The sequence below is a fragment of the Micropterus dolomieu genome, linkage group LG18, assembly GCF_021292245.1.
Source record: "Micropterus dolomieu isolate WLL.071019.BEF.003 ecotype Adirondacks linkage group LG18, ASM2129224v1, whole genome shotgun sequence".
In the NCBI taxonomy this organism is placed as follows: Eukaryota; Metazoa; Chordata; class Actinopteri; order Centrarchiformes; family Centrarchidae; genus Micropterus; species Micropterus dolomieu.
The window spans coordinates 24,258,129-24,282,262 of record NC_060167.1 but is presented as its reverse complement, the minus strand read 5'-3'; the positions used below and the strand labels follow the sequence as shown (position 1 = coordinate 24,282,262).

The following is a 24,134-nucleotide window of genomic DNA, read 5'->3' as shown; positions in this document are numbered from 1 at the left end:
TTTGCCAAACCTGTGCATGGACACAAATAATATGCACAGTGACCTGCCCTTTAGCCCTTCAAAAATCACACAACATCACCCAAGCAGTAATAAAGTTCACAAACAAAGCAATGAGAATTAACAGCATTTACATTTTCAAATTGGCAGCAAAATGACTAAACCAAACATATTCCAGGATCAAGACTAAAGAAAATATGTTGTTAACATGTTGTCAAGAGCATGAGTTTCTGAGTTTATGGAGCTGGGGTTACGTGCACGCATGAAGAAATGTACTTAAGTAAAATATTGTTTTACTGCCCCCTGACAGAGACTGTGTATTGCAGCCTTAATCAAATGCCCAGAATGTTTAACGTAAGATAACATGGTGGGTTTGTCTGTAACGGGAAGGTCGTGTTTCTGTTATATAAAGCAGTTACCTTCAAGGAGGTCTCCGTCTTGCTCTGCTTTCATCCCTAGGAACTTGAGGGATGAATATCAGCCTCCCTGGAAAAAGACAACAACAGTTACTTAATCTGAAGGAGCATGAAAGACATGACTGTTGAGGGTAAAACAGTAATTATCATACTAAGTATTGAGTTAACAAGACTGGTGGTTTTGTGTTCCTTTGTTGGATTGCCAAAAAAAACTTCACACTTTTCCACAACCACCTCAACACGAGGGGTGACTGTGCAACATTTTGTTCTCCTTTCCCCTTTAACAGAAATCAACAACATGAAAATTCTCGAGTCATAATAATGACTAGGCATATTATGAAAAGGTCACTATATTATTGAGAACATTTTACAGAAAATCTTGAGTTGACCACCAGCACGGCACCAGAGTTTCACTTCCACTTCCTTCATGCACACTCCACAACACTAGTACTTCTTAGCTTCATCCAGAAAATAAAATACAAAACCTCAGCCCAGCCAAACCACCGTGATTTATAACACCCTGTTCCCTGACACAGAGAGTGTCGGGTTTACTCTGTGAAAGCACATGATTATGGGATCATATGAGGCAAAAGTCGAGCTGAGGCAGCAGAGTACCTTTCCCACAAGTCAAGGTTTCCATCCGAGTGCCACTTCCTCTGGCTGAACACGTGCTCGGAGTAATTAGCACTGACAAAGTGATAAGCTCCTTGTTACTTTGCTCGGCAGCAACAATTTACTTAATGTTAGACGTTGAGTAATAACACAAGTTTCCAGCTAAATGTTAGTTATTTCTTACAACCACATATAACCCCAAAACATCATGTCAAACTGAATCAACCTTTCCACATAAGGTTTACTAAATGATTTAAATTTAACTGAATATGTTTTTTTCCTTTCCATTGTTACCAGAGCAATTCTGCTTCTGCTTGTATTCCTGAAAAATGGCAGCTTTCCCACTGCAGACGAGAGGAAGCAGCAGCATTAAATTACACTGTGCACTTCAAACTTCAAAACGTCTCTGCTCCTTCTTTTAGTTTTAGACGCAAACATTTTGGCTTCAGACAAGTCAGTGTTATTTGTCATAGCTGAAATGCTTACGTTAACAAGTTGCAGTTAGGAGCTGCTCGCTAAATACTTTTTAATTTACTTCTTTAAACATTTTTTGTTTCTGACATTGTCTTGGGGGCCAGATCTTACTTGTTACTTGGCTGCAGGGTGCTTCAGTTTTCTGAATCTTTTAAAGACCTTGACCTATTTGTCGTGTGTACTCACGTGGCTACAGTCAGCAGTCAAATTATTTCTGCCACTAGTGTATTATTAAGACAGCTAAAATCATACGATACAAATCTAATATAAATGATCCTACAGTTTAATACTACTGACATGTTTGCAGGCATACATGATGATGGAGAGAGGTCCACGTGCATCGGTTTGCTCCAATCATTTCCCCCAAAATCAATCAAGTCCAAACAACTCTCTGAAATCTCCAAACGATCATGTGCTCTCTCACACCACCATGACTGTCTCATCCCTGTCACCCTTCTATTAATAACACTTTATTCAGTCGGCCTTCTACCGTGTTGCAGGGTTCAACATAAAGACATAATTCATCTTTCCCTGCGCACTCTAGTATGTTTTGTTCTGTGACCTTGATTTCAGTCCTGGATTGCGTTACTGTCTTTTAATGTGTCAGCACTAATCTTGTCAAATTTCATGGGTAATCATGTGTATGTGCTTAAAGAGATTCAGAATCTGAGAATTTGGTCAAATTGAATCCATAAACAATGTTCAGATGAGTATGAGTACCAGTATGATGTTCATATAGGAAACTTGCATCATCAACTACATGATTAATTTTGACTTTACCAAATGTTGTAAAGTTGGACAGGCCAAGCTTGGAGATCTAAAAAGAAAAGTGGTAAGTGTAGTTAGAAACCACATCAATTTGTCATCCATTCATCTGACTTGCCCCTAAAAGCCTCGGCCTCATCAAACGGCATAGAGGCCTAATCTGCGCAGAACAGTTTTTACAATCACTAAATCTATGACAACTCCCAAACTGACAAACTACACCCCTTGAATTAGGGCCCTTGCATATCAAAACAGTAATGCCAAATTAAAACGTCAAAGAAATCTGATTCTAAATGTTAAGCAAGAATCCTACAGGACAAACTAAAATCTCCTCCTGAATTAATAATGAAGCATTAGCTGATGGTGTTGTTGCCAGCGACAATTTCTACCGAAGCAAAAGAAAAAAGACATTTTCAACTGACCAAAAACATCAGGTCTTTCATGCCCAAGGCCAAATCAACTCTGTTTAACACAATGGACATTTAGCGGCTATGTTGGTTAAAAGAAGAGTCAGGAAATCAAATATTTAAGAACCTCACACACACAGCCCTATCAACTGAATCATTAATGCCTACCTGTGTTGACATTTAGCCATATAAGCTTTCTATGTTACCCAGCTTCAGGTCCAACCATAAAAAATATAAGCCATAATGAGGCTTTAAAATGTGGTACAAGTGAAATCCAATATTTATTTTGCTTTATATATGTTTATCAAAGATTTGGCATATCAGTGGCATATTTATCATTTAAAACTGACTTCACACATAGTCACAGAGCAGTGACTAGATGTAGCCATTACAAAGGTAACATGTATAGGCAGATTCAAGCTATTTGAGAAGTGGTTGCAAATACATGTGTAATACACAATTATGCATGTAAAGACCGTTTACTGTTGCACTCAAGGACCACACTTTTTCTCCACTATAGTGAGTATTGTATAAGGATAAATCATAGGGATAAATGTTACATTACTTTTTGCCTCCAACATTCCTGTGATTTGATTTCCCTCCCATCACATTTTCTGTATTCATTACTTCCTGTATGTGGTGAATAGGCTACATTTCACCAACACCTTTAACTCCACTCTCAAACTGACAGAGGAGGAAATTTAGTTAATTTAGGCTTTGGCTGTCAATTACCTTACTGTAGTAGAGTTTGGGTTTCCAGCACAATATCACCTACCTGCAAAGTGCGTAAAGAAAGGGAAGCAGTTGTAATGGGTCAAAACACCAGCAACAAAAAAGAGTTATGAACCTTTAAGCTGCTTTTCATTTTCAAAGTATGTGATATTATGCCACAAACCTAAACTGTAGTTCTTCTCTCTGACTCCCCATGGAAGAACATTACCATACCATCTGGTCTGACAATAAATGTTCCTACTTTACCAGCCACTGTGAAAAGTAAGCAAACATGATATCTGAAGGTCTAGTGAATTACAGTGAAGGCATGTGTAAAAACTGCCTGCTAATCTGTAAAGAAAATGGTACTCTGGAACGTAATTTCTGTGATATTGTACATCTCAAATATGTATCAAATATATATAGTGAATTTGAACAACTGTAATGCACACTCAAATATACACTCAGCAGTCATATGATCGCTTCATCTATTCAGGATGATGCTCTGATTTCCAGCTTTGACACGTGAATCAACACGTTGATTTTACGGTTCACAACTAATTACTGGAGTATATTCTGTTAAAGGCTGGATCTTTTTAAGTGTACCCGTGTATTCAGTCAGAGTGCAGTTTCACGGCAATGAAATGTCAGTACAAGTCGCTCTTGTAATACTGAAAGAATGTCACTGAATTGTACAAACTCCCAGAGGAAGTGGTAAGTAACTTAGTAGTAGTAAAGAGCTAACCACAACTTAAAACGTTTGACCTCTTGGCCTGGAAACTTAGCTACATCGTGATGTGGCTGCAGTTTGACCAACTAGCTAAAAAGAAACAAATCCTGCCGGCTAATTAACCATTTAGATATGTGAACCAGAGCCCCGGTACTATAAACCGCGCTTACACTGTAGCAACTGTTACTGTGTGTGATCAAGCTAACAAGTTTCCATGATATGTTAGCTGGTGGAGCTGCTAACGTTTCCCTTATCAAAGTATGAAAACGCTCTTACCTGGGTATACTTAATGGGAGGGTACAATGACCTCGGTTTTGATGATTAAAGCTGCTTTTAAACTGATACCATCTGTGTTGATGTGAAGGTAGCTAAGTTGCACGTTATCAAGCTAAAATTCCGGTAAAGTCGTATCATTCCATGTCAACTGTAAAACCACGACTCACGGCGCATTTGCAGTAAAACTTGCCTGTTCTGATTGGTCAATGGGTGAAACATGCCACGTGATGCCCTGCATTTAGTCTGCTAGGCGGTGCCAGAGGTGCCAACGGTCCTTGTTCAATCAGAGACGGTTCAGAGCATCTTTGGTACCAGCTGGGTACTACAGTATCAGCAAATGAACTTTAAAGTAAAAATTATTCAATGCAGGAAAATGGCTTTGTGAGTGTAATATTATATTTTACTACTGGATTATTATTACGGATGCATTAATGTGTAAGTCGCAGTTAACTATGGCAAGCTGTCAATTTATTCCTTAAAACTTACTAGTCACAATTTAAAAGCTACTAGTACTTTTTTATTAGTTAGTAGTAACTATTATAGTAATTACTAGTAACTATTCTCGATTTACTAGTAACAATGGATTAAATACTAGTACTTAATTTTTAGTTAGTAACTATTCCATTAGTTAGTACGTCTTATAGTTACTAACTAATGGCACTTTTTGTCATTGAAATCTACCTGGCTCTGCAGTTCAGATTAGTTACTATTAACTATTCTAAAAGGTACTACTAGTAACATTTTCATTCTTACTGGTACTTTTTTGTTTTGGTACTTGTCAATCGTTAATGACTAGGAAAATGGCTAGTTGATTAAGAATGGAACAGTTACTAGTAACTAAAAAATAAGCACTAGTATCTAAATAATAGATACTAGTAAAATTTAAATAGTAACTAGGAACTATTCCAATAGTTCCTAGTTACTATTGTATTGATTAAATACTAAACCATAAGTACTAGTATTTAATCAATTATTACTAGTAAAACGAGAATAGTTAGGCCACTAATAACTAATGAAAAGGTGATATCTGAACTGAGGAGCCACATACTGTAGATTTCAATGGCAAAAATGTGCAATTAGTTACTAGTTACAAGTAAAATGAGAATAGTCAGGCTAGTGACTAATAAATAAGTAGTAGAAGTTTATAAATAGCGACTAGTACGTTTTAAGGAATTAAGGTTGAAACGGCTGCCATAGTTTACTGTGGGGTTAATTTAAATTACTGGTATGTATACAGTTTGGTAGTTTAATCTATAAAAATGCATTATATTTTATATGATCATCATATGTTTTAAAATCTTCATTTGCAAAGTAGCAACTGAAGCCTTCAAATGAATGTACTGTAGTGAAAAGTACAATATATCCCTCTGAGTTGTAAAGGAGTATAAAGTAGCATAACATGGTACTTACTATCTCAAATTTGAACTTAAATACAGTACTTGAGTAAATGTACTTAGATACTTCCTACTACTGGCTCTAACCATTTGTTTTTGCCATGGGTTGCCTACAAGTTTTCCAGTTGAGCCCGGATTAGATTTTTATGAATTAACACACAAGTTTATGGTCTTTGTTGAATTTACGAATTTATGGAGTCAGGCTCACAATAAAGTAAAATCTAGAGGTATTCAATAAATATATCTTCAAAATCCAAATAAAGTAAATCCATACTGATAATCATTATTACAAGCAGAAAAATCTGACAAATTAAAATTATTGACATGACGTAAGATACCGGCTTCCAAATCACGTTTCTTTCACAGCTCTCGCGATATTCTGTCTATGGTGTACACATATCACAGTAGCTTACTAAGCTAAAGCTAGGATAACTAGCTGCAGCAGAGTGACATGTAGTCAACTTTACAGTCTCAATGAAGGAGCTTCCAGAGTGATTGGGACATGGAGTTAAGAATTATCAAGGACCAGGTAGTAAATCAAGCTTTTCCTGTTGTCGAACTTAACGTGAACTAGTAAACTAACAGATATACCTAAACTGCTAACAGCTGGCTAGTCATGTTAGCGACAAATCGAGAAAAGTTTGCTACAAGGCTGGTTAATGTCACAAATCTCTTTCCCTGCAAAACGAGACGAGGTTTCAGTTCGATGATCGATGTTTCCATTGTGTAATGCACCTAGGCCCGTTCATTAGGGTCACTGGGCTCCTTGGTAGATGAAGTCCAAACATTGTTAAACAGTCATTTTAATCTTTAAATGGATCCACATTTCTCTAACGTTACTGCACAGATAAGTTTGCTTACCCTTTAATCTGTGTTAGATAAATGTTGGTGGGTCGTTTTTAAATGTTCCAAGATAAATCCTCACTAACACTCACAAAAAGTGCTGGGAGTTTTGCATGATCTAAACAAGTAAAGGCTTACTCAAATAAATGCCAATACAATAAAAATGCTTTGAGTTTTACGTGATAATTTTAACCTATCAGCATAGTTTTTCTCAAGTGAATTTAATCATTGACATTATTCCTGGTAATACACAGAGAATAAATTCTAACTTACTCTTTAGTCAGACATATAACGGCTTTATTGGCATCTCAGCAGTCATAAATGTTTGTCCCGGTAGATTTAAACAAGTGTGCTAAAGAAAGCTTTCAAACAAAAAATAAAAATAAAATATTATCTTGGAAAAGAAATAACTGCATTTAATTTTAATATAATTTTAATGTTTTTCATTTTCATGTCAGTCTTTATCTGCTTTCCATCTCAAATCTCTCTTTCAGTCTCCATTGGTCCAGGCGATATTCGGCCGAAATGCAGAAGAAGTGACATTTTTGTTGAACCATAATGAAGAGGTCAATTCACTGGTAATGCTATCCCACATTAACTCAGTAGTCATGTTGCTTTTTTGTATCAAGTTGTGTTGCATGCAATATATTTTGGCTTAAATGTTAAGATGTATATTGAGCTTGTATCTCTGCTGCAGGCTACTTGCCATGCCAATTCAGATTGGTGTAGGTTTTTGGTTTGCTCAGCAACTTTTCTGGATAAATTTGATGCAAAATGTCAATTTGGTAAAGTGTTTCATATGTACATTTATAGCGGGAGTTTGAAAAAAAGTTGAAATTGTACATTAACTGTGCAAACATTTGGAGCCAGAATATAAGAAACAACATTGTTCAATTTTTTTCCCCCCCTTTTCTCTCAGGACCAAGAACAAAGCACACCGCTTCATGCTGCTGCTTATTTGGGCGATGTCCACATTCTGGACCTACTTATTACTTCAGGTAGAAAAACGATTTATGTTACTTTAAAATATGTGATAGTTAATAAAAAGCCTATTATCAACTAAATGCACTATTGTACTTTTTACAATTCAACCTTCCTAGTAATTAATACAGTAAGTCCACAAGTACAGATTAACTGAAAGTCTAACTTTGCTTTTTCGGTTACAGGGGCAAATGTCAACGCTAAGGACCATGGTTTGCTGACTCCTTTACATCGAGCAGCTGCCTCAAGAAATGAAGTATGTCCTCATTTCAAAACACAGGGAGAGAAGGACTTTTCCGAGGACTTGACCAACAGATTGTGATGTTTGATTTCTGTCTTCTTTGAATTTTGTCTTTATCCTCAGAGAGCTGTGGAGCTGCTACTAAAGCACAGAGCAGAGGTCAACGCACGGGACAAGTTCAGACATACACCTTTACACATGGCAGCTGCAAAGTGGGCTACAGGTTGCGCTTTAGCTCTGATACCACATGTGTGCAGCCTGGATGTTGCCGACAGGTATGGAAGGACACCACTGCATCATGCAGCGCACAGCGGCCATGGAGAGGTAAACTGTAAAGTTGATGGTATTTATCAAAGTTCTCCTCCTGATCTTTTTCAATTCTCTAAACTCATATTGTGTCTGTAGATGGTGAACTTGCTCCTGAGAAAAGGTGCTAACGTGAGTGCCAAAGATAAGAAGGAAAGGCAGGCAATCCACTTGGCGGCATACCTTGGTAAGTGGTGCCTAGAGACACAAATACTTAGTCACTTTTTACCCAAGTCTTAAATGTCTGTCAGGCAAAACAAACTAATATAAAATAAGAAACAACAAACAAATAACTGAGAACTGACTCTAACAACTGTAGGTGGTCAGTAAAGTCAGAAGTTGTTGCCAATAACTTTACTCTAAAACATACAATTTGACACTTTTCTGGGATATTGTTGGGAGTTGAAAAAAAGACATCATGTATATTGTGGCTGAAGACAATATTGTATTGAACATCCTACCATATGCAGTAATTATTATTTTTGCGGGAAAAAGCAAAATGTTATTTCACTGAGAAGCAATTAAACTGCTAACATGCTGTCACTGCCTTCAAATGTTATTCACACCTCTGTCTGACTGGATGGCTGTGACCTCATTGCACGATTGATGTTTGATTGGTCATGCTGTGAATCTCATATGCTTGAATGTTGGGAAAATGATCTTCATCCTGACTTAAAGACATAAATAGACTAGTACAAAAAATTAGAGCTGTTGATTTATGACAACAATATATGGCTGGCTTGGCTCATCAAAACAGCCTCAGTCTATTGAAAAGTCTTTCTTGAAAAGGTCAAAATCTCATGACTACTGTGTTAAAGTGGTGTGTATGCTAACTGTGCTACAGTTTGCAAACCAGCCAGCAAGAGAGGCTAATGTGCTGTGGTGGCAGATGCTTGTAGTAAATGTTAAGCTCTTCTTCAGGACATGTGGAGGTTGTGAAGCTGCTGGCGTCTCACAGCGGCGATGTGACGTGCAAGGACAAACGTGGTTACACTCCACTCCACGCTGCAGCTGCCAGTGGACAGTTAGACGTGGTCAAATATCTGTTGAGACTGGCGGTGGAGGTAAAGTGGGCACATTGCTTACGAAAACTCAAACTTATATAAATTGTTGTAGCTGCTATGTATTTTTATGCACTTCGCATTCTATAAAGGACAATATTATTAAAAGTGCTTAATTAAATGTGGTAATATTGCCGCAGAGGGTTTGTAAAAATTTCTCTTAGCTTACAAGTGAGAATTAAGATATCAGGAAACATCCTGATCCATGATACTCCCAAAACACAGCAGTCTATAGTTGTGGTTTGATAAAAGATCACCGTGGTGTCCTACAGAGTTCCAGGCTTTGTATGCTGCTGCCTCATCAGTAATGTGTTATCTCTGCTTTTTGCTGATGATACCAGGGTCATCTTATCACATAATCAATCTGTTTTCACAGCTGATGAAAACACAAGTTAGTAAAAATATATCATGTACCAGTCTGTCCCTTTGAACAAGCCAAATCTTTCAAACTTTTTTTCCCTTTTCTTTAAAGATCCAGGTATCATAAGCAAAGCCACTTGTCTGTTAACACTGATAGCACTGTCAGTATTTATTGGGCTGCCAAACAAGGCTCTCATGCTTTCAGGTTTCATTTCATACTCATCAATAGTTTTTCTCCTCTGTCTCTCAGATCGATGAACCCAACGTTTTTGGGAACACAGCACTCCACATGGCCTGTCACACGGGGCAAGACTCTGTGGCCACTGAGCTGGTGAACTGCGGTGCCAACATCAACCAGCCCAACCACTACGGCAGCACGCCACTGCATCTGGCTGCCGCCTCCTCCAGCGGGGTGCTGTGTCTCGAGCTGCTCATCAACAATGGTGCTGACGTCAACATGCAGGTGAAGAGCTTGTTTTGAATAAGTGGATTGATAATAATAAGATAATAAGAAATGGATAATTATGTATCACTGGATTGTCATTGGCCATTAAATGTAAAATGTAGGGCTGGGCACTTTGATGCATTTTTATCTCGTTAACTCATTAATTAATGAACACCACAAATTATGTTATCGCACGTTAACTTAGTTTTTATTACTATTATTTTTAAAGTCCTTGCTCATTGGCTCTGAATACACATACAGTGAAACCATGGGTCACAGGAGGGGTGGGATGTTGATCAGCTTGCAAATCAAAGCTTCGGCAGACTACACTGGATGCAGTGTGTGGGAGAAGTAAATAAACAAAAGCAAGACAAGTGAAAAAATGGCATAGCAAAGTGGATAGCTACACACTGCATGCTGATTAGTATATGGGAACATGTCGGTCTTAAAATCACAACGTAGTTGCTTGGCCCCGCGGGGTCACTCTTTGCTCTGGTGAACAGTGACAAGCGCTCACCGAGAAACGGCAGGCGCTCTATGGAGAGTAACCATGGCAACGGATTCTGTGCGCTACTCAGCTATAGCCTATTTAACTACTTAACCTGATAGGCCTGCATCAAGTTTTGCGGGGATGCTCTGCCAAAAATCAAGTTTGTAATTAAAAATAAGCAGGCCTTTTTTGTGTCACAAATTGTGAGTTTTGCAAGTTGAAAAGTTTTGCGAGTCAAAAAATGGTCATAATAAGAGATTCTATTGGTGGGTTTGACTGAGCAATCATGGGTTTGCGTGTAACGCATGGCCACGCCCACAATCCCATCGCTCCGACGGCTCCGACCAGCACTCAGCTCTACTGGAGACGGCGTTGTAACGTGTACAGGCTAGATGGAGGTAAGTCGACGTTATGTCGCTCATTTCAATAGAAATGCTTTTAAATGTAGTATGGCATGATTAAATGATTATTTATATTTACCGTTGGCAAGGTGACTGAGTCTATCGCTGTCTCCTTTTTAGAATGACATGTATATGTATAACAGTTAGCTACCGTTAGCCGTCTTGGCATGAAGCTTGACTGGCAGTACATTTGTGCACTCAGACATGACGAGCTAGGCTAAGGTTAGCTACTCATGGTTAACACATTTTACATGATATCCAGCAAAACTAGCTTTCTGTGACTGTGGTAACTGAAGTTTATGGTCACACAGCATAAACTACACTGTAGACCGCTTATATCAACGTAGACTAACCGTGTCCCGTACACTGCGCACTTCACTGCACTCCACTGACCACCACGCTGTTGTTGAGAGCCTGACAAGCATGTTTGTATGCTCATTCCGTGGGGGAATACCTATTGGACAGTTTATTCTTTGATGTCTTTTGAACCAATAGTATTTGAGATAAGTGGGGCAAAGTCGCTCTTCCGCATGTGTACGGATGTTCATTAGGATTAACGTTCCGTACAGGCTATCAACGGTGTTCCGTACAGACCGAATAACTTGATTTCAATGGCGAAAATGGACGTTATTATATATGTGTTATTAATTTATTTTAACAGAGAGGTTATTTAAATTATTAATAAAGGTCAGGACATTTAATTTGTTTAAAAAATAAGATAATTACTGCTTTTAATAAGCTAGAAGGCACGTGAGTTTAGCATGAACCATGTAAAATGATAGTGAACAACATTACCATATCTTTCTGAAGAACAAGAATAAGGGCAAACAATGTGCATTTGTTTTTTTAACCTTATCTTAATCCTTTATAAATATATACATCATCACTGCACACAGGATGACATGCAAACAGCGTCTGTGTTGAGAGACGTGCTGCGTCTTTGCTGCCTGTCTGTGTGAGTGGTGGGTCGGGAATAAAAGAGGGGGAAATTATGATTACAGTTTATGTATAACCTGGAAGTATTTATTCAGCGATCAGTGGGAAAAGGTCATCTGTACGGAATATCGTTGTGTACGGAACATGGTTAGTCTACGTTACATTAGAAATATAGACTGTTATCTAGATGTTTTGAGGTGTCACTGCATTGTTACGTTTTCTCCTTTAGATGTGACACAGAAGCATTTTTTACACTCATTAATTATCCCCCAATAGTTGCAGTCTGGATCATTGGTGACAGCTATGTCCAGCATGGTACCCAGAGAGCTTAGGAAGCATCTTCACCCTGCCAGATGTCTCTTGGTCTGGCTTCTTCCCTTCTTTTCCCCTCCCTGCGAAGAAGTGCACCATCAGATGTCTTCATCATCCACTCTGGCGGCAGCAGCATGGGGGAGGTCAGCAGGGTGAAGCTAGTCAACATGATGGAGGACCTGCACCGGCTTTACCTCCAGCACCCTGGCATGAAGATCCTGTTTTCGTCTGTGACCCAAAGTGTTGGTGGAAGGCTGGTGCCAATCAGTGAACAGTGTTATGGCTGTATTTGTTTCTAGCTTAAATTATGCCATAATTAAGAACACTGGCATCAGATATGGCAGACCTGTGCTATATTTGAAAATGGAGTTCATTTCACAACTAGTGTTTTCACAATTATGTTTTTAAGTGCAGTAGCTAATTGCCTGAAAGTCCACCTCCCAAAGCAATGAACTGCTTTCAGTTGTCAGTGTCACTGCTTTTGAATTTGTCCTAAACACCTAAACATAGCTGACTGTCACGGCTTATGTCGTTTATTTATGTTCATAATGGTTGTTAAAAATAACACTCCCACCTTTATCCCCACCACCCCATGGACTCCTAAGGAGTCTGGACATATGCCAGATATAAAGTAACTGTTACCACTTGCACAGGCCCAGTCTATTTGAGTAAATGTCATGCCATACTACATTTAAAAGCATTTCTGTTGAAATGAGCGACATATCAACTTAACTCCATCTAGCCTGTACATGTAACAACGCCGTCTCAGGTAGAGACGAGTGCTGGTCGGCGCCAAACCCATGACCATTGGTCAGTCAAACCCACCAATAGAATCCCTTATTTTGACAATTTCTAACTCGCAAAACTTTTCAACTTGCAAAACTCTCACTTACGAAACGGTTTAACCTGCAAAACTTTGACTCACAATTACAAACTAGATTTTTGATTGCAGTGCAATAATGCTGTCAAAACATTTTTTTGCTTGCATTAAAAAGACAAATACCTTTTAATAATACTGCTGGTAAAAAGCACCTTATTTGTTTAAAGTGTTTGCAAATCACATTAGTCCACTTGTGTATATAGCAGTACATTTAAATTAAGTGCACAATACACTACTTTAGAATTCATTATTCAATTTAGCACATAAATATGCAATTAATCGCAGAAAATCTTGCCCAGTACTAGTAAAATGCAAATATTGTTTTCATTTTCTCTGTTTAATAGAATAAAGAAGGGAAGAGCCCTTTGCATATGGCTGCTATGCACGGGCGCTTCACAGGCTCCCAGATTCTGATCCAAAATGGTAATGTAAATTGCAAAAACTATGTGATTGATCCCTCACAATATACTCTGACTTAAGATATCAGAGCATGTCCTCAACTGAAACACTTAATGTTATGTTTCCTTCCCCCTCTGTGCACAGGTGGGGAGATTGACTGTGTTGATATGTACGGAAACGCTCCTCTTCACATTGCTGCCAGATATGGTCAGGAGTTACTGATCAGCACTCTGCTGACAAATGGTGCTGAAAAGGCCAGGTAAGTCTGTTTGCTTTCGTCTTAAAGTATACTCTCATACCACTGCACTGAGACATGTCATTTCCGCTCTAATTGTTTGGAATTTTTATTTTATTTTAGGGCTGGGCATGTTTAATTAATCAACGCAACAATTAATTTATCGAGTTAACGCAGTTTTGTTTTATTTTCGTTATTATCTTGAAAGGGAGGTGTAGAGACTTGCGGTTGTGGAAGCTGGAATATGTATAGAGCTTCTGCATTGGCACACCAGTTAAAGTATGAGGACCAGAGATGAGAGCCGTTCAACAGTTTATTGTCCTTAGTTTCCCACTTCAACAGTTGACTGACAGATGATTAAACAGCTAAAAGGCAAATGAAAACAATCAGTAGGCAGAAGTTACTCTAGCGGGTCATAATCAAATTAAAGCACTTATTAGCTGTTCAACAAGGAAACAATAACGATAGCAGATATACATAACTTACTCAAGTAATGCATCCAGTACACAGTCAACTGGGAAGGATTAGCGAGGCTTCATGTTAACCCACATGCTGCAGCAAACAAATGGAAAGGACTGAGCAGGGCCTCATCAGGCCTTTTATCAGTTCAGGTGTGGCCTGACAGGTTGTGGCTAAGCCCCGCCCCCCTGGAACTTGTCAGGAAGGAGGATTTTCTACAGGAGGCTTCGGCAGACTACTTGGATGCAGCGTGTGTAAACGGCAGGCGCTCTATTGAGAGTAACCATGGCAACGGCTTCTGTGCGCTACACAGCTGTAGCCTATTTAACTTAAATTAAAATTATAGGCTACATCACTTTACCTCTTGCGATGGACTGGCGACCTGTCCAGGGTGTACCCCGCCTTTCGCCCAATGTCAGCTGGAATAGGCTCCAGCACCCCCGCGACCCTGTACACAGGATAAGCAGTTGACGATGGATGGATGGATGGATGGATGGACATCACTTTACCAGATGGGCCTTCATCTAGTTTTGCGGGGATGCTCTGCCATGCTAATTCCCTCCAGTTGATGTCCTATATAGTAAACAGCAATATATTGTGGAAACTCACAAACAGCGAGGATCAGTTTCTCTTCCAATGATTTGTGCTCCTTGTCGTGTACAAAAAGTTCAAGATAATTCATATTTTATCATAGGCACAATTAAATGCAAATTAATTATTTAAAAATCATACAATATGATTTTCTGGAATTTTGTTTTAGATTCCGTCTCTCACAGTTGAAGTGTACCTATGATAAAAATTACAGACCACTATGTGCTTTGTAAGTAGGAAAACCTGCAAAATCAGCAGTGTATCAAATACTTGTTCTCCACACTGTACGTACATACATACATACTCAATTGTTACACACAATCCTATAATATACTGCTTCCTGACTAAGAAGCACATCAGCAGACATGAACTGCAAACTTACTGTTGATACTTACATCAGAAAAGTTTGATTTTTGTACTTCATTTCCAATTTCATGCAGAAAATTGTGCCACATACTAAAGTAAATAAAAAAAAATAATACCTTTTTATGTCTAAAGACAGGGGATTCATGGGATGCTTCCACTACATTTGGCGGCACTCTACGGATTTCCAGACTGTTGTCGAAAGTTACTGTCTAATGGTGAGAATATGTTACTTAGTCACTAAGCCAGGCTTATCCATTTATCATCTCCCTTTTTTTCAAAATAATTGCCGATACAGCTCAAAATGTTTCCACATATTAAAGTGTTTTTGCTGGTTGTGTGTGGTTTAGGCCAGTTTTACATCATGCCGTCTCAAACGTCCTCAGTTGGGTTCGACATAAACATCTTAGATGATCACGGGAGGACCTGCCTGCATGCAGCTGCCTCTGGAGGGTGAGCTAACGCGCATGCGCATACACACACACACAGAGAGTTATATTTATTTACTATTATTTTAACTTTTGTGATTTACAAATACAGTTGGATTTTGGTCTCAATTTATATAGCTTTATTCTTGTTATCTGGTCTGTGTGTCAGTCTTTTTAAATTATGGATAATTTTAGTCAATTGACATAAACAGTAGATGCCGTATGATGTAATGTTAAAAAAATATATATTTTAAATACCAGCAGTAATTGAGAATTGATTTCTCTCAAATCAGGATTAAATATTATATGCCAATAGCTTTACTTCACTTAAGTGTGGTGTCAATTATTGAAACACTGCTGAATAAAGGGGGGAAGGTTTAAAAAAAATCCTAATTCTAATAATCTATCCCTGTTGTTTGCCTGGTCAGGAGGGCTGCCAAGTAAAAACGCAACAGAGAAGAGTGAGCCTGAATCATACAGATGATGTCACACTTGTTCATTAACTGTCTGGCACAGATCGGATACACTTGGTTGCAAATTAAAATCTACCTTTTTTTTCATGTGACAGAAATGTTGAGTGCCTAAACTTGCTATTGAATAGTGCTGCTGAACTGGATGTAAAAGATCATTTGGGAAGGTAAGCAGTGCTGAATAGCCGGAGCTAAGAAGTTTAACTTGGCTTTGGTGTTACCTGATATCACAGTTGTCCCCCGTTTTGCCTCGCAGATCTCCTTTGCACTATGCTGCAGCTAACGGGAGAAGTCAATGCACGATCGCCCTGGTGAGAGCGGGTGCAGAGGTCAATGAGCTGGATCTGACCGGCTGCAGCCCTCTGCACTACGCTGCTGCGTCACACACCTTTTGTGGGTGAGAGAGCATTTACTGTCATGTTTTACTCCTACTCAGAGACCAACATCCGGTGGACAGTTCAGTTCTTTTTTGATAATCCTGACTTCACTCAAGCCAGTTCTCTTTCCACAGAGGGGAAGCAAACTCTGACCATGGTGAGGAAAAGCAACACGAAGCCTCTCTGTAAGTCACATATTCTTTTATCAACTTTTATCTTTATATACTCTACTGTGCTGAATCTACATTGATCTGATAAAATGTACATAACAATTACATCTTGGGTCCTATCTTACACTCAACTGATTTCAGAAGCTAAAAGTTTAATTCTGTGTCTTCTGGAGAGTTTCCTGTCCTGTCAAGTTTATAACTACAACTTTTAGTTTTGCAATGTAAATGTCCCATGATATGACCTTACCACTCCATGGAAACATTTGAAATGACTGACAGCAATCTCTCTAATCACTAAACACAGGTTACATCATTAAAGAAAACACTTATACATCAGTACAACATACTATAAAGAGATGGAGGACACAAGCCTATATAATGCAGGTCGATCTGTCTGTGTCACTGTTAACAGAGACTCCAGTCTGTTGGCTTCACGGTCAGTTTTTATATTATGTCGACAATTCAGTTGACATGTTGGCGCCCCCTCTCTCTCATCCACATGAACTTTATTTCTCTCTCTCTTTGCTGCGAGTCTGCATCGCCCATGTTTCAATTGATATTTTTTATAATGTGCTGTTCATCCGCCAGTTAAATAACAATGCAGGCTCACCTGGCTTTTAAAAGGAAAGGGAGATAACTAGGGATGCACGATATTGGATTTTGGCCGATATTCGATATGCCCAGATGTTCAAACTCATTTTGGCCAATACAGATGCCGATTCCGATATTTACACATCTTTTTTTATTTCACTGAACAGAACACCAAGTATCTACTGTACTACTTTTACCCAAATACTCTATTTTGTTGTAAAAACAGCTTAGGGCTGTCCCCGACTAAGGATTTACAGAGTCGAATCAGAATTGTGAAGTCCTGCCTATAGTCGACTGATAGTCCAATCATGTGTCGCTTTAATCTTGAGAAGCTGTGGGGCTGCAGATTCTATTCATTCAACTTGCACTGTAAATTTCCAGCTAAACTGAGGCTTTTTGAAGACCCTTTTCTCTCTCTCTCTCTCTCACCTGTCATTCACCGGTCTTGTGCAGAGTTTTACGTGCATTAACGTTACTGCTGCCGACAACTGCATGCATGTCGCGGTTCCTCACGGGTCTATTTCAAGTAACCGGCTATTTAAAAACGATAAAATATTCTTTGTGTGGTTCAACGGTGATTAATTATCTGAAGGTCCCAGCAAGTGTTCCTCTTCCGCAACCACACGTTGCGCACTGACGACCCAGGGTTAGGGTTACAATTTAGGGTTTATTCAAGCACTTTAAAAACACTTATTGGAAGTGTTATTCTTTTTACATGTTTATTTACAGCATTAAACGTTTAAATGTGTATTGTAATAGGCAGTACATTAACTTATTGGGAGAAAACTGGTAGATCTGTGTAAAATCAGACGTTGAGCACCCCCATATCGCCAAAATGGCATGATCCTGGTTTCACTGCGAAGCTTCGACTGTGAGATTGACAGTCGAATCAGGCTCCACCCATCGGTGCATTGAATCTTCGACTATTGGGGGTCAGCCCTGAAACAGATATTATTAAACAAGACGAGTAACATTTGATTCTACCTAATATTTACAAATTGTCTATTTATTTTTTTATTATTATTATCTACAATTACCCCTGAAAATTAATTAAATTATTTCACTTGGGGGAGGAAATATCATATACCACTGGCACTTTTTATTTTTAAATAAAACCTTAAGAACCAAGCTCCATATAGTTTTCCAAGCTGCAATCAGCACTGTAACAGGGAGCTCTCTATTGCACAAAATAAAAGCAGGTGTAGTCCAGACCTAAAACCTCAGTCCTTAGGATGTGCTTTAAAGCCTATCAAACAAGGCTGGGGAGGGGATCACGTCTGCTGCTGTGGCTGTAGCTGAGCTAATATCTCTAGCTGTTCACACTGCTCCAGCAAACTCCTTAGCATGCGTTTTAGATGAGAGAAGGCAAGTCGGGAGTGTTTAAAATGTCATTTTAATCACATCGGATTTAACTTGAAATGCGATGGATAAAAAAAAAACAACTGTTATTTAGTGACGGGCACCAAAATGCAGTATTAAACTGGACCAGGTATAAAGACCGTACTGTTTATTTCCATTCTCTACATGCTGTGTGTTGGCTCCTGCACACTCGTACAGCGGCCAGCGGAAAGAAAGACCGCTGCGGAGACGGTAAACTGAAGGTAACGTTAGCTCTAAACCATTCGAGTTGATGACAGCGGCGCTCGTTACTGTCAGTAAGTTAACGTTGCATGGAATAAAACCTTTGCGAGTAAAAAGACAATACTTCATCAATACATCTGTTCATCTCTATGTTTTATGTAAGCACAGCTATGGTTAGCTTGGCAGTTAGCCACTTGTACAAACCAGCTAACTTAAATCAGTAACTTAGTCTAACCGTTAAGCTTTGTTTGCCATGTAGCTTAACATTTAGCACACTGTTATGTGTAGTGAATCGCAGCGGAGAGTGAGGGGAGGAGGACAAAAGGAAGGACTGATGCCATATTGCAATAGAGATGTCTTCTTTTGAATCTGTGATAAACATACAAACCTGACAACTTGTTTGTTTGGCTCTAGCTGCCTGCAACCGCATCTGCGTGGCTCTGTCCAGGCGCAGCAACATGACACCCTGAGCGCGACAACAACAGCGGCGCATGTTACAGCATTGTTTGATTGTCATGGGCTAAATCTTCGGCCAAAATTCATTTTCCAGTATGATTCAGATAATGAAAATATGGCCAATATCTGCAGATATATCAGATCGATAATAATCGTGCATCCCTAGAGAAAACACTATTCATGTTACACACCTGTGATTAATTAAGAGCCTAAATACATCTTTTTGCGCCTTAATTTGCACCAAGATTATGCGCCATTAACTTAGTCAACTAGGTTAATGAGCAAAAGTGGAGTTCGACCAGCTCAAATGCACTTGTGCCACGCACTTTAGATCATGCACAATAGATTTTTAAATAGGGCCCCTAGGGTTGTTGTTGAAGTGTGTGTTGACAGAGAGAACCTTTAAGTTTCTTCAAAAAGTAGTTAAGAACAAAATCAGATCAGAAAAAAGTCACAATCACGGTGAAACATTTGTAAGACTAGTGTAAGATTAGTTAAAAATTTGGACACTTTACAGAAAAAGGGTTTCATTTTGATATATAAATCCATCTACATAAATGTCTCTTCATTGTACTTTATTTAAAAACAAATACCAGAACAAAACAGAGAAAAGCCATGTTTCATGATTCTCGTTAGAAGAATATTGTTTTGCTCTGTGTGTTCAGTTGTTTAGACTACTTGCTTGACAATGGGGCGAACCCAACTCTGAAGAACTGTAAGGGTTACAGTGCAGTCCACTATGCAGCAGCTTATGGGAACAAACAGCACCTGGAACTGGTCAGTGGTATCTTTTGATGTAGAGTCTTTGATTTTGATTTCTTTTTAAATCGATTGCAGTCTAGACCTAAATTAGGTTTTCTGTCTTTCTTCTCTCACTTGCAGCTCCTGGAGATATCTTTCAACTGTCTAGAGGAGGTTGAAAGTAATATACCAGTCAGTCCTTTGCACTTAGCTGTGAGTACCACACGATTACAATTAATGTACTGGAGAAGAACTTTTAAATGAATACCACATGCTTACAAGCCTTTGACTCTGTTGTTTTTTGCTTTCTGCTGTTCAGGCGTATTATGGTCACTGTGAGGCCCTGTGTTTGCTCTCTGAGACGTTAGTGAGTCTGGATGTTCGGGACATTGAAGGCAGAACAGCCCTCCACCTGGCTGCTCGGAGAGGTTTTGCCCCGTGTGTGGAAGTGCTGCTGAAACATCAAGCCTCCTACACACTGAAGGAGCACAAGCACAAGTGGACAGCTCTCCATGCTGCAGGCATGTGTTGGATCGGGTTTAAGGAATGGGATGTTTTTTAGACAATGTTATGAAAAGAAACCAGTTTTTAGTTTTAATTAATCTCTGTGAAACTGATATTTTTTTCTTGATATTTTACTCTCGCACAGCTGCTGAGGGCCAAATGGATTGTCTGCTTTTATTGGTCAACATGGAACAAAGCGCAGACGTCATCGACAGTCCAGATACACAGGGACAGTGAGTCACTTAATATTTTATACTCTTATTTATTATTGTTTAATTAGGTAAACACCTGATATGTACAGCCTTTACATGTCATTCTGTTAATTTGAAACTTATTAAAATATTTTGTAGGGATGGGGATCGAGACCCGGTTCCAAAATTTCTCAACCTGAAAATCAATAAGGTTCGAGCTTATCGAAACTGCTATCGAGACTTGCGGGTCCTATAATGTAACGTTATGTCTCGAGCGTCAAATCTGATTTAATTTGAAACGCAATGGATAAGAAAATCATCAAGTTGCAGTCTCTGCCTGCTCTCTGTGGGCTCCTACACACACACACACACACACATACACAGACAGCGGCTGCAGAGCGAGAGGCTGCGCCGTCGCGGTGGAATAACGTTACAGTGAGGGTGAAGTTAGTTGATGACAGCTACGCTTGTTACTGTAAGTACCTGCAATAAAACCTTCGCAAGTAAAAAGACAATACTTTATCAATACACCTGTCTGTAAGGTAACGTTAAACATGTAGAAATGGTTCATTTAATCATCTCTGTCCTCAATATCTCATTCTGTTTTATACAAGCACAGCTAACGCTAGCTTGGCATTAGCCAAATGTTAAAAACAAGCTAAAAAAGCTGTCTGTCTGGAGCACAGTAGTCTTAAAAACTCAGCTGCTGGCTGAGACAAACCTGCTGCTCCTCCTTCTACCTGGTAACGTTACCTGCAGCCAGCGAGAGAGGAGGAGGGACTGATACAGACTGATGTTGTTCTTTCTAAACGTCACTCACTACTTGTGATGTCAGATAAAGTTATTGAGTTACTTTGCTGTTGTAAACATTAATGTTGCTGCTCTAGAAACAACATTTAGCTGTATTTAAAATATTAAATTAAGGCAGTTAATACGTATTTACACTTCAATATATGTTATCGCAAGTGATATGTCATCTCAATGTATAACGTTATCGCACATTGAATATTTTCCTCATACCGTGCAGGCCAACCTCATGCCCGTTGGGTCTGGTCTTACCAAATAACCATCACTAAATAATAGTAAAGTATCGATAGTGGTATCAATAAAGAATCGGATCGTTAAGCAGTCTCAATAAGGGCATCAATAAAAATTAACTATCCCATCCCTAATATTTTGTCATGTTATGACATGACAGAATCTAAAATACCGCTTTAGGTTATTTACAACAACAACAATGTAGAAACCTTATGAGTTATGCCAGTAGTGACTGACCAGTTTTCATTTTCTGTGGCATGACTACTCTGGTTTCACTGTTTATCTTGACACACACTCAGGTTCATAGTTAGTTGAAAGTATTTATTGTATCAAATGGATGCTAATTTATTTGGCAGCATCAAAGATCTCTGAACAGAGTCAGAGAGTCAATTATTTTTATTTACTGCCAGCTAATATTCAAGCACAAATAAAAAATAATGCTGTTTTATTAACAGTAAAATGGCGGAGAAAACTTCTAATGCAGTCAGGTGACTTTACCACCAAACCTTTTACTAATCTTCTGACAAGATCAGAGAATTTTTCTCACAGCAGTGAATTCTTGTTTGTTTGCTTTTTGTCGTATGCAGGACGGCTCTCATGCTGGCAGCTCTGGGACGTCACACCGACTGTGTCCACATCCTGTTGGAGAAAGGAGCGAAGGCTGATGCTGCAGACAAAAAGGGCTTCACTGCATTACACAGAGCTGTACGTGTATTTGATGTACTCGTGTGTGTTTTTAATTGCCCATCTCTATTTAAATGGGGGGGAAAACGTCCCTTTACAGATTCTTGGATGTTCAAGCTGCATTGTTTTCCTCTCTCATGATATCTTGTGTGCAGGCCATGTTGGGCAGTGAGGACTGTGTATCTGCTCTGTTGGAACATGGGGCCTCTGCTCTGTGTAGAGACTCTCGGGGAATGACCCCGCTGCACCACGCAGCGTCACTCGGCCACACAGAGCTACTCCGAACCTTGCTAAAGGCTGCTATGAAAGCTGACCCTCTGGACTCCATATTGGACCACAGAGGCTACACGCCCACCCACTGGGCTGCCCACCACGGTGAGACATAAGGGCAAGAATTCATGTCTAAATTTAACAAACTAATTAGTGGAGTGTTGAATAGAGCAAACGTGGACATGAATACAGATAAGCAGCACCAGCAGTCTCTCATCACTATGTCTTATCCACAGCAAAATGTTAGCCTATGAATAACACTTCACTGTCTTGTTAAACACTTGTGTGGTGAGATACATGATTTTACAAAGATCTGAATATTAATCATTTGTCTCCTGTGTCTGTAGGGCGTGAAGGATGTTTACACATTTTACTTGAAAACAAACTTTTTAGCAACCAGGAAGGAAATCTCTTCACCCCATTGCATTGTGCCCTGTGAGTACTGTAGTAAATGGTCATCATACAAATGTTTACTAGATAAATGTGGTTCTTCAAAATGTAACAACTTAGTTCCTCCCACGCAGAGTCAATGGACATGATGTTGCTGCTGAACTTCTAGTGAAGACTGTTGGCCCTCAAATTGTTAACGTTAGTGATGCCAAAGGAAGGTGGGTTCTCTACTGATCATCATACAAATACAGTGGGGAGAACAAGTATTTGATACACTGCTGATTTTGCAGGTTTTCCTACTTACAAAGCATGTAGAGGTCTGTAATTTTTATCATAGGTACACTTCAACTGTGAGAGACGGAATCTAAAACAAAAATCCAGAAAATCACATTGTATGATTTTTAAATAATTAATTTGCATGACATAAGTATTTGTCGTTGTCATGCTGGAAGAAGCCCAGCCACGACCCATCTTCAATGCTCTTATTGAGGGAAGGAGGTTGTTGGCAAAGATCTCACGATACATGGCCCCATCCATCCTCCCCTCAATACGGTGCAGTCGTCCTGTCCCCTTTGCAGAAAAGCATCCCCAAAGAATGATGTTTCCACCTCCATGCTTCACGGTTGGGATGGTGTTCTTGGGGTTGTACTCATCCTTCTTCTTCCTCCAAACACGGCGAGTGGAGTTTAGACCATAAAGCTCTATTTTTGTCTCATCAGACCACATGACCTTCTCCCATTCCTCCTCTGGATCATCCAGATGGTCATTGGCAAACTTCAGACGGGCCTGGACATGCGCTGGCTTGAGCAGGGGGATCTTACGTGCGCTGCAGTATTTTAATCCATGACGGCGTAGTGCGTTACTAACGGTTTTCTTTGAGACTGTGGTCCCAGCTCTCTTAAGATCATTGACCAGGTCCTGCCATGTAGTTCTGGGCCGATTCCTCACCTTCCTCGTGATCACTGATGCCCCACGAGGTGAGATCTTGCATGGAGCCCCAGACCAAGGGAGATTGACCGTCATCTTGAACTTCTTCCATTTTCTAATAATTGTGCCAACAGTTGCCTTCTCACCAAGCTGCTCCCAACCTTGTGCAGGTCTACCCTGATGTCCTTACACAGCTCTCTGGTCTTGGCCATTGTGGAGTGGTTGGAGTCT

The 24,134-nt window shown here is 39.4% G+C and overlaps 2 protein-coding genes across 8 annotated transcripts in view; one reads left to right on the top strand and one right to left on the bottom strand.

Annotated features, from left to right (window-relative positions):
• Window positions 1-14,180, bottom strand: part of LOC123956843 (natural resistance-associated macrophage protein 2-like) — a 28,403-nt gene extending 14,223 nt beyond the window's left edge. The window contains exons 1-4 of one of the 5 annotated variants that reach the window (XM_046029319.1): window positions 4,389-4,552; window positions 3,567-3,655; window positions 3,404-3,446; window positions 417-483 (exon numbers count right to left, since the gene is read on the bottom strand). In XM_046029319.1, coding sequence (XP_045885275.1) covers window positions 417-450 — 34 coding nt within the window. In that variant the 5' untranslated portion in view covers window positions 451-483; window positions 3,404-3,446; window positions 3,567-3,655; window positions 4,389-4,552. Of the gene's footprint in view, window positions 1-416; window positions 484-3,403; window positions 3,447-3,566; window positions 3,656-4,388; window positions 4,554-14,158 lie in introns of those variants that run through there. The other 4 variants (XM_046029320.1, XR_006821654.1, XM_046029321.1 and 1 more) reach the window with 4 other exon arrangements.
• LOC123956842 (serine/threonine-protein phosphatase 6 regulatory ankyrin repeat subunit C-like) overlaps window positions 6,176-24,134 on the top strand; it is a 23,996-nt gene continuing 6,037 nt past the window's right edge. For all 3 annotated transcript variants that reach the window (XR_006821652.1, XR_006821653.1, XM_046029318.1), the window contains exons 1-23: window positions 6,176-6,311; window positions 7,120-7,203; window positions 7,545-7,623; window positions 7,792-7,862; window positions 7,971-8,171; window positions 8,253-8,340; window positions 9,075-9,217; window positions 9,825-10,037; window positions 13,383-13,461; window positions 13,582-13,696; window positions 15,221-15,303; window positions 15,436-15,538; window positions 16,082-16,150; window positions 16,240-16,380; window positions 16,495-16,545; window positions 19,824-19,935; window positions 20,041-20,112; window positions 20,219-20,420; window positions 20,549-20,636; window positions 22,220-22,337; window positions 22,472-22,691; window positions 22,934-23,021; window positions 23,111-23,194. Coding sequence is in view for 1 of the 3 variants with exons in the window: in XM_046029318.1 (XP_045885274.1) it covers window positions 6,285-6,311; window positions 7,120-7,203; window positions 7,545-7,623; window positions 7,792-7,862; window positions 7,971-8,171; window positions 8,253-8,340; window positions 9,075-9,217; window positions 9,825-10,037; window positions 13,383-13,461; window positions 13,582-13,696; window positions 15,221-15,303; window positions 15,436-15,538; window positions 16,082-16,150; window positions 16,240-16,380; window positions 16,495-16,545; window positions 19,824-19,935; window positions 20,041-20,112; window positions 20,219-20,420; window positions 20,549-20,636; window positions 22,220-22,337; window positions 22,472-22,691; window positions 22,934-23,021; window positions 23,111-23,194 (2,531 nt within the window). In the remaining 2 variants the exon portion in view is untranslated. The remainder of the gene's footprint in view (window positions 6,312-7,119; window positions 7,204-7,544; window positions 7,624-7,791; window positions 7,863-7,970; window positions 8,172-8,252; window positions 8,341-9,074; window positions 9,218-9,824; window positions 10,038-13,382; window positions 13,462-13,581; window positions 13,697-15,220; window positions 15,304-15,435; window positions 15,539-16,081; window positions 16,151-16,239; window positions 16,381-16,494; window positions 16,546-19,823; window positions 19,936-20,040; window positions 20,113-20,218; window positions 20,421-20,548; window positions 20,637-22,219; window positions 22,338-22,471; window positions 22,692-22,933; window positions 23,022-23,110; window positions 23,195-24,134) is intronic.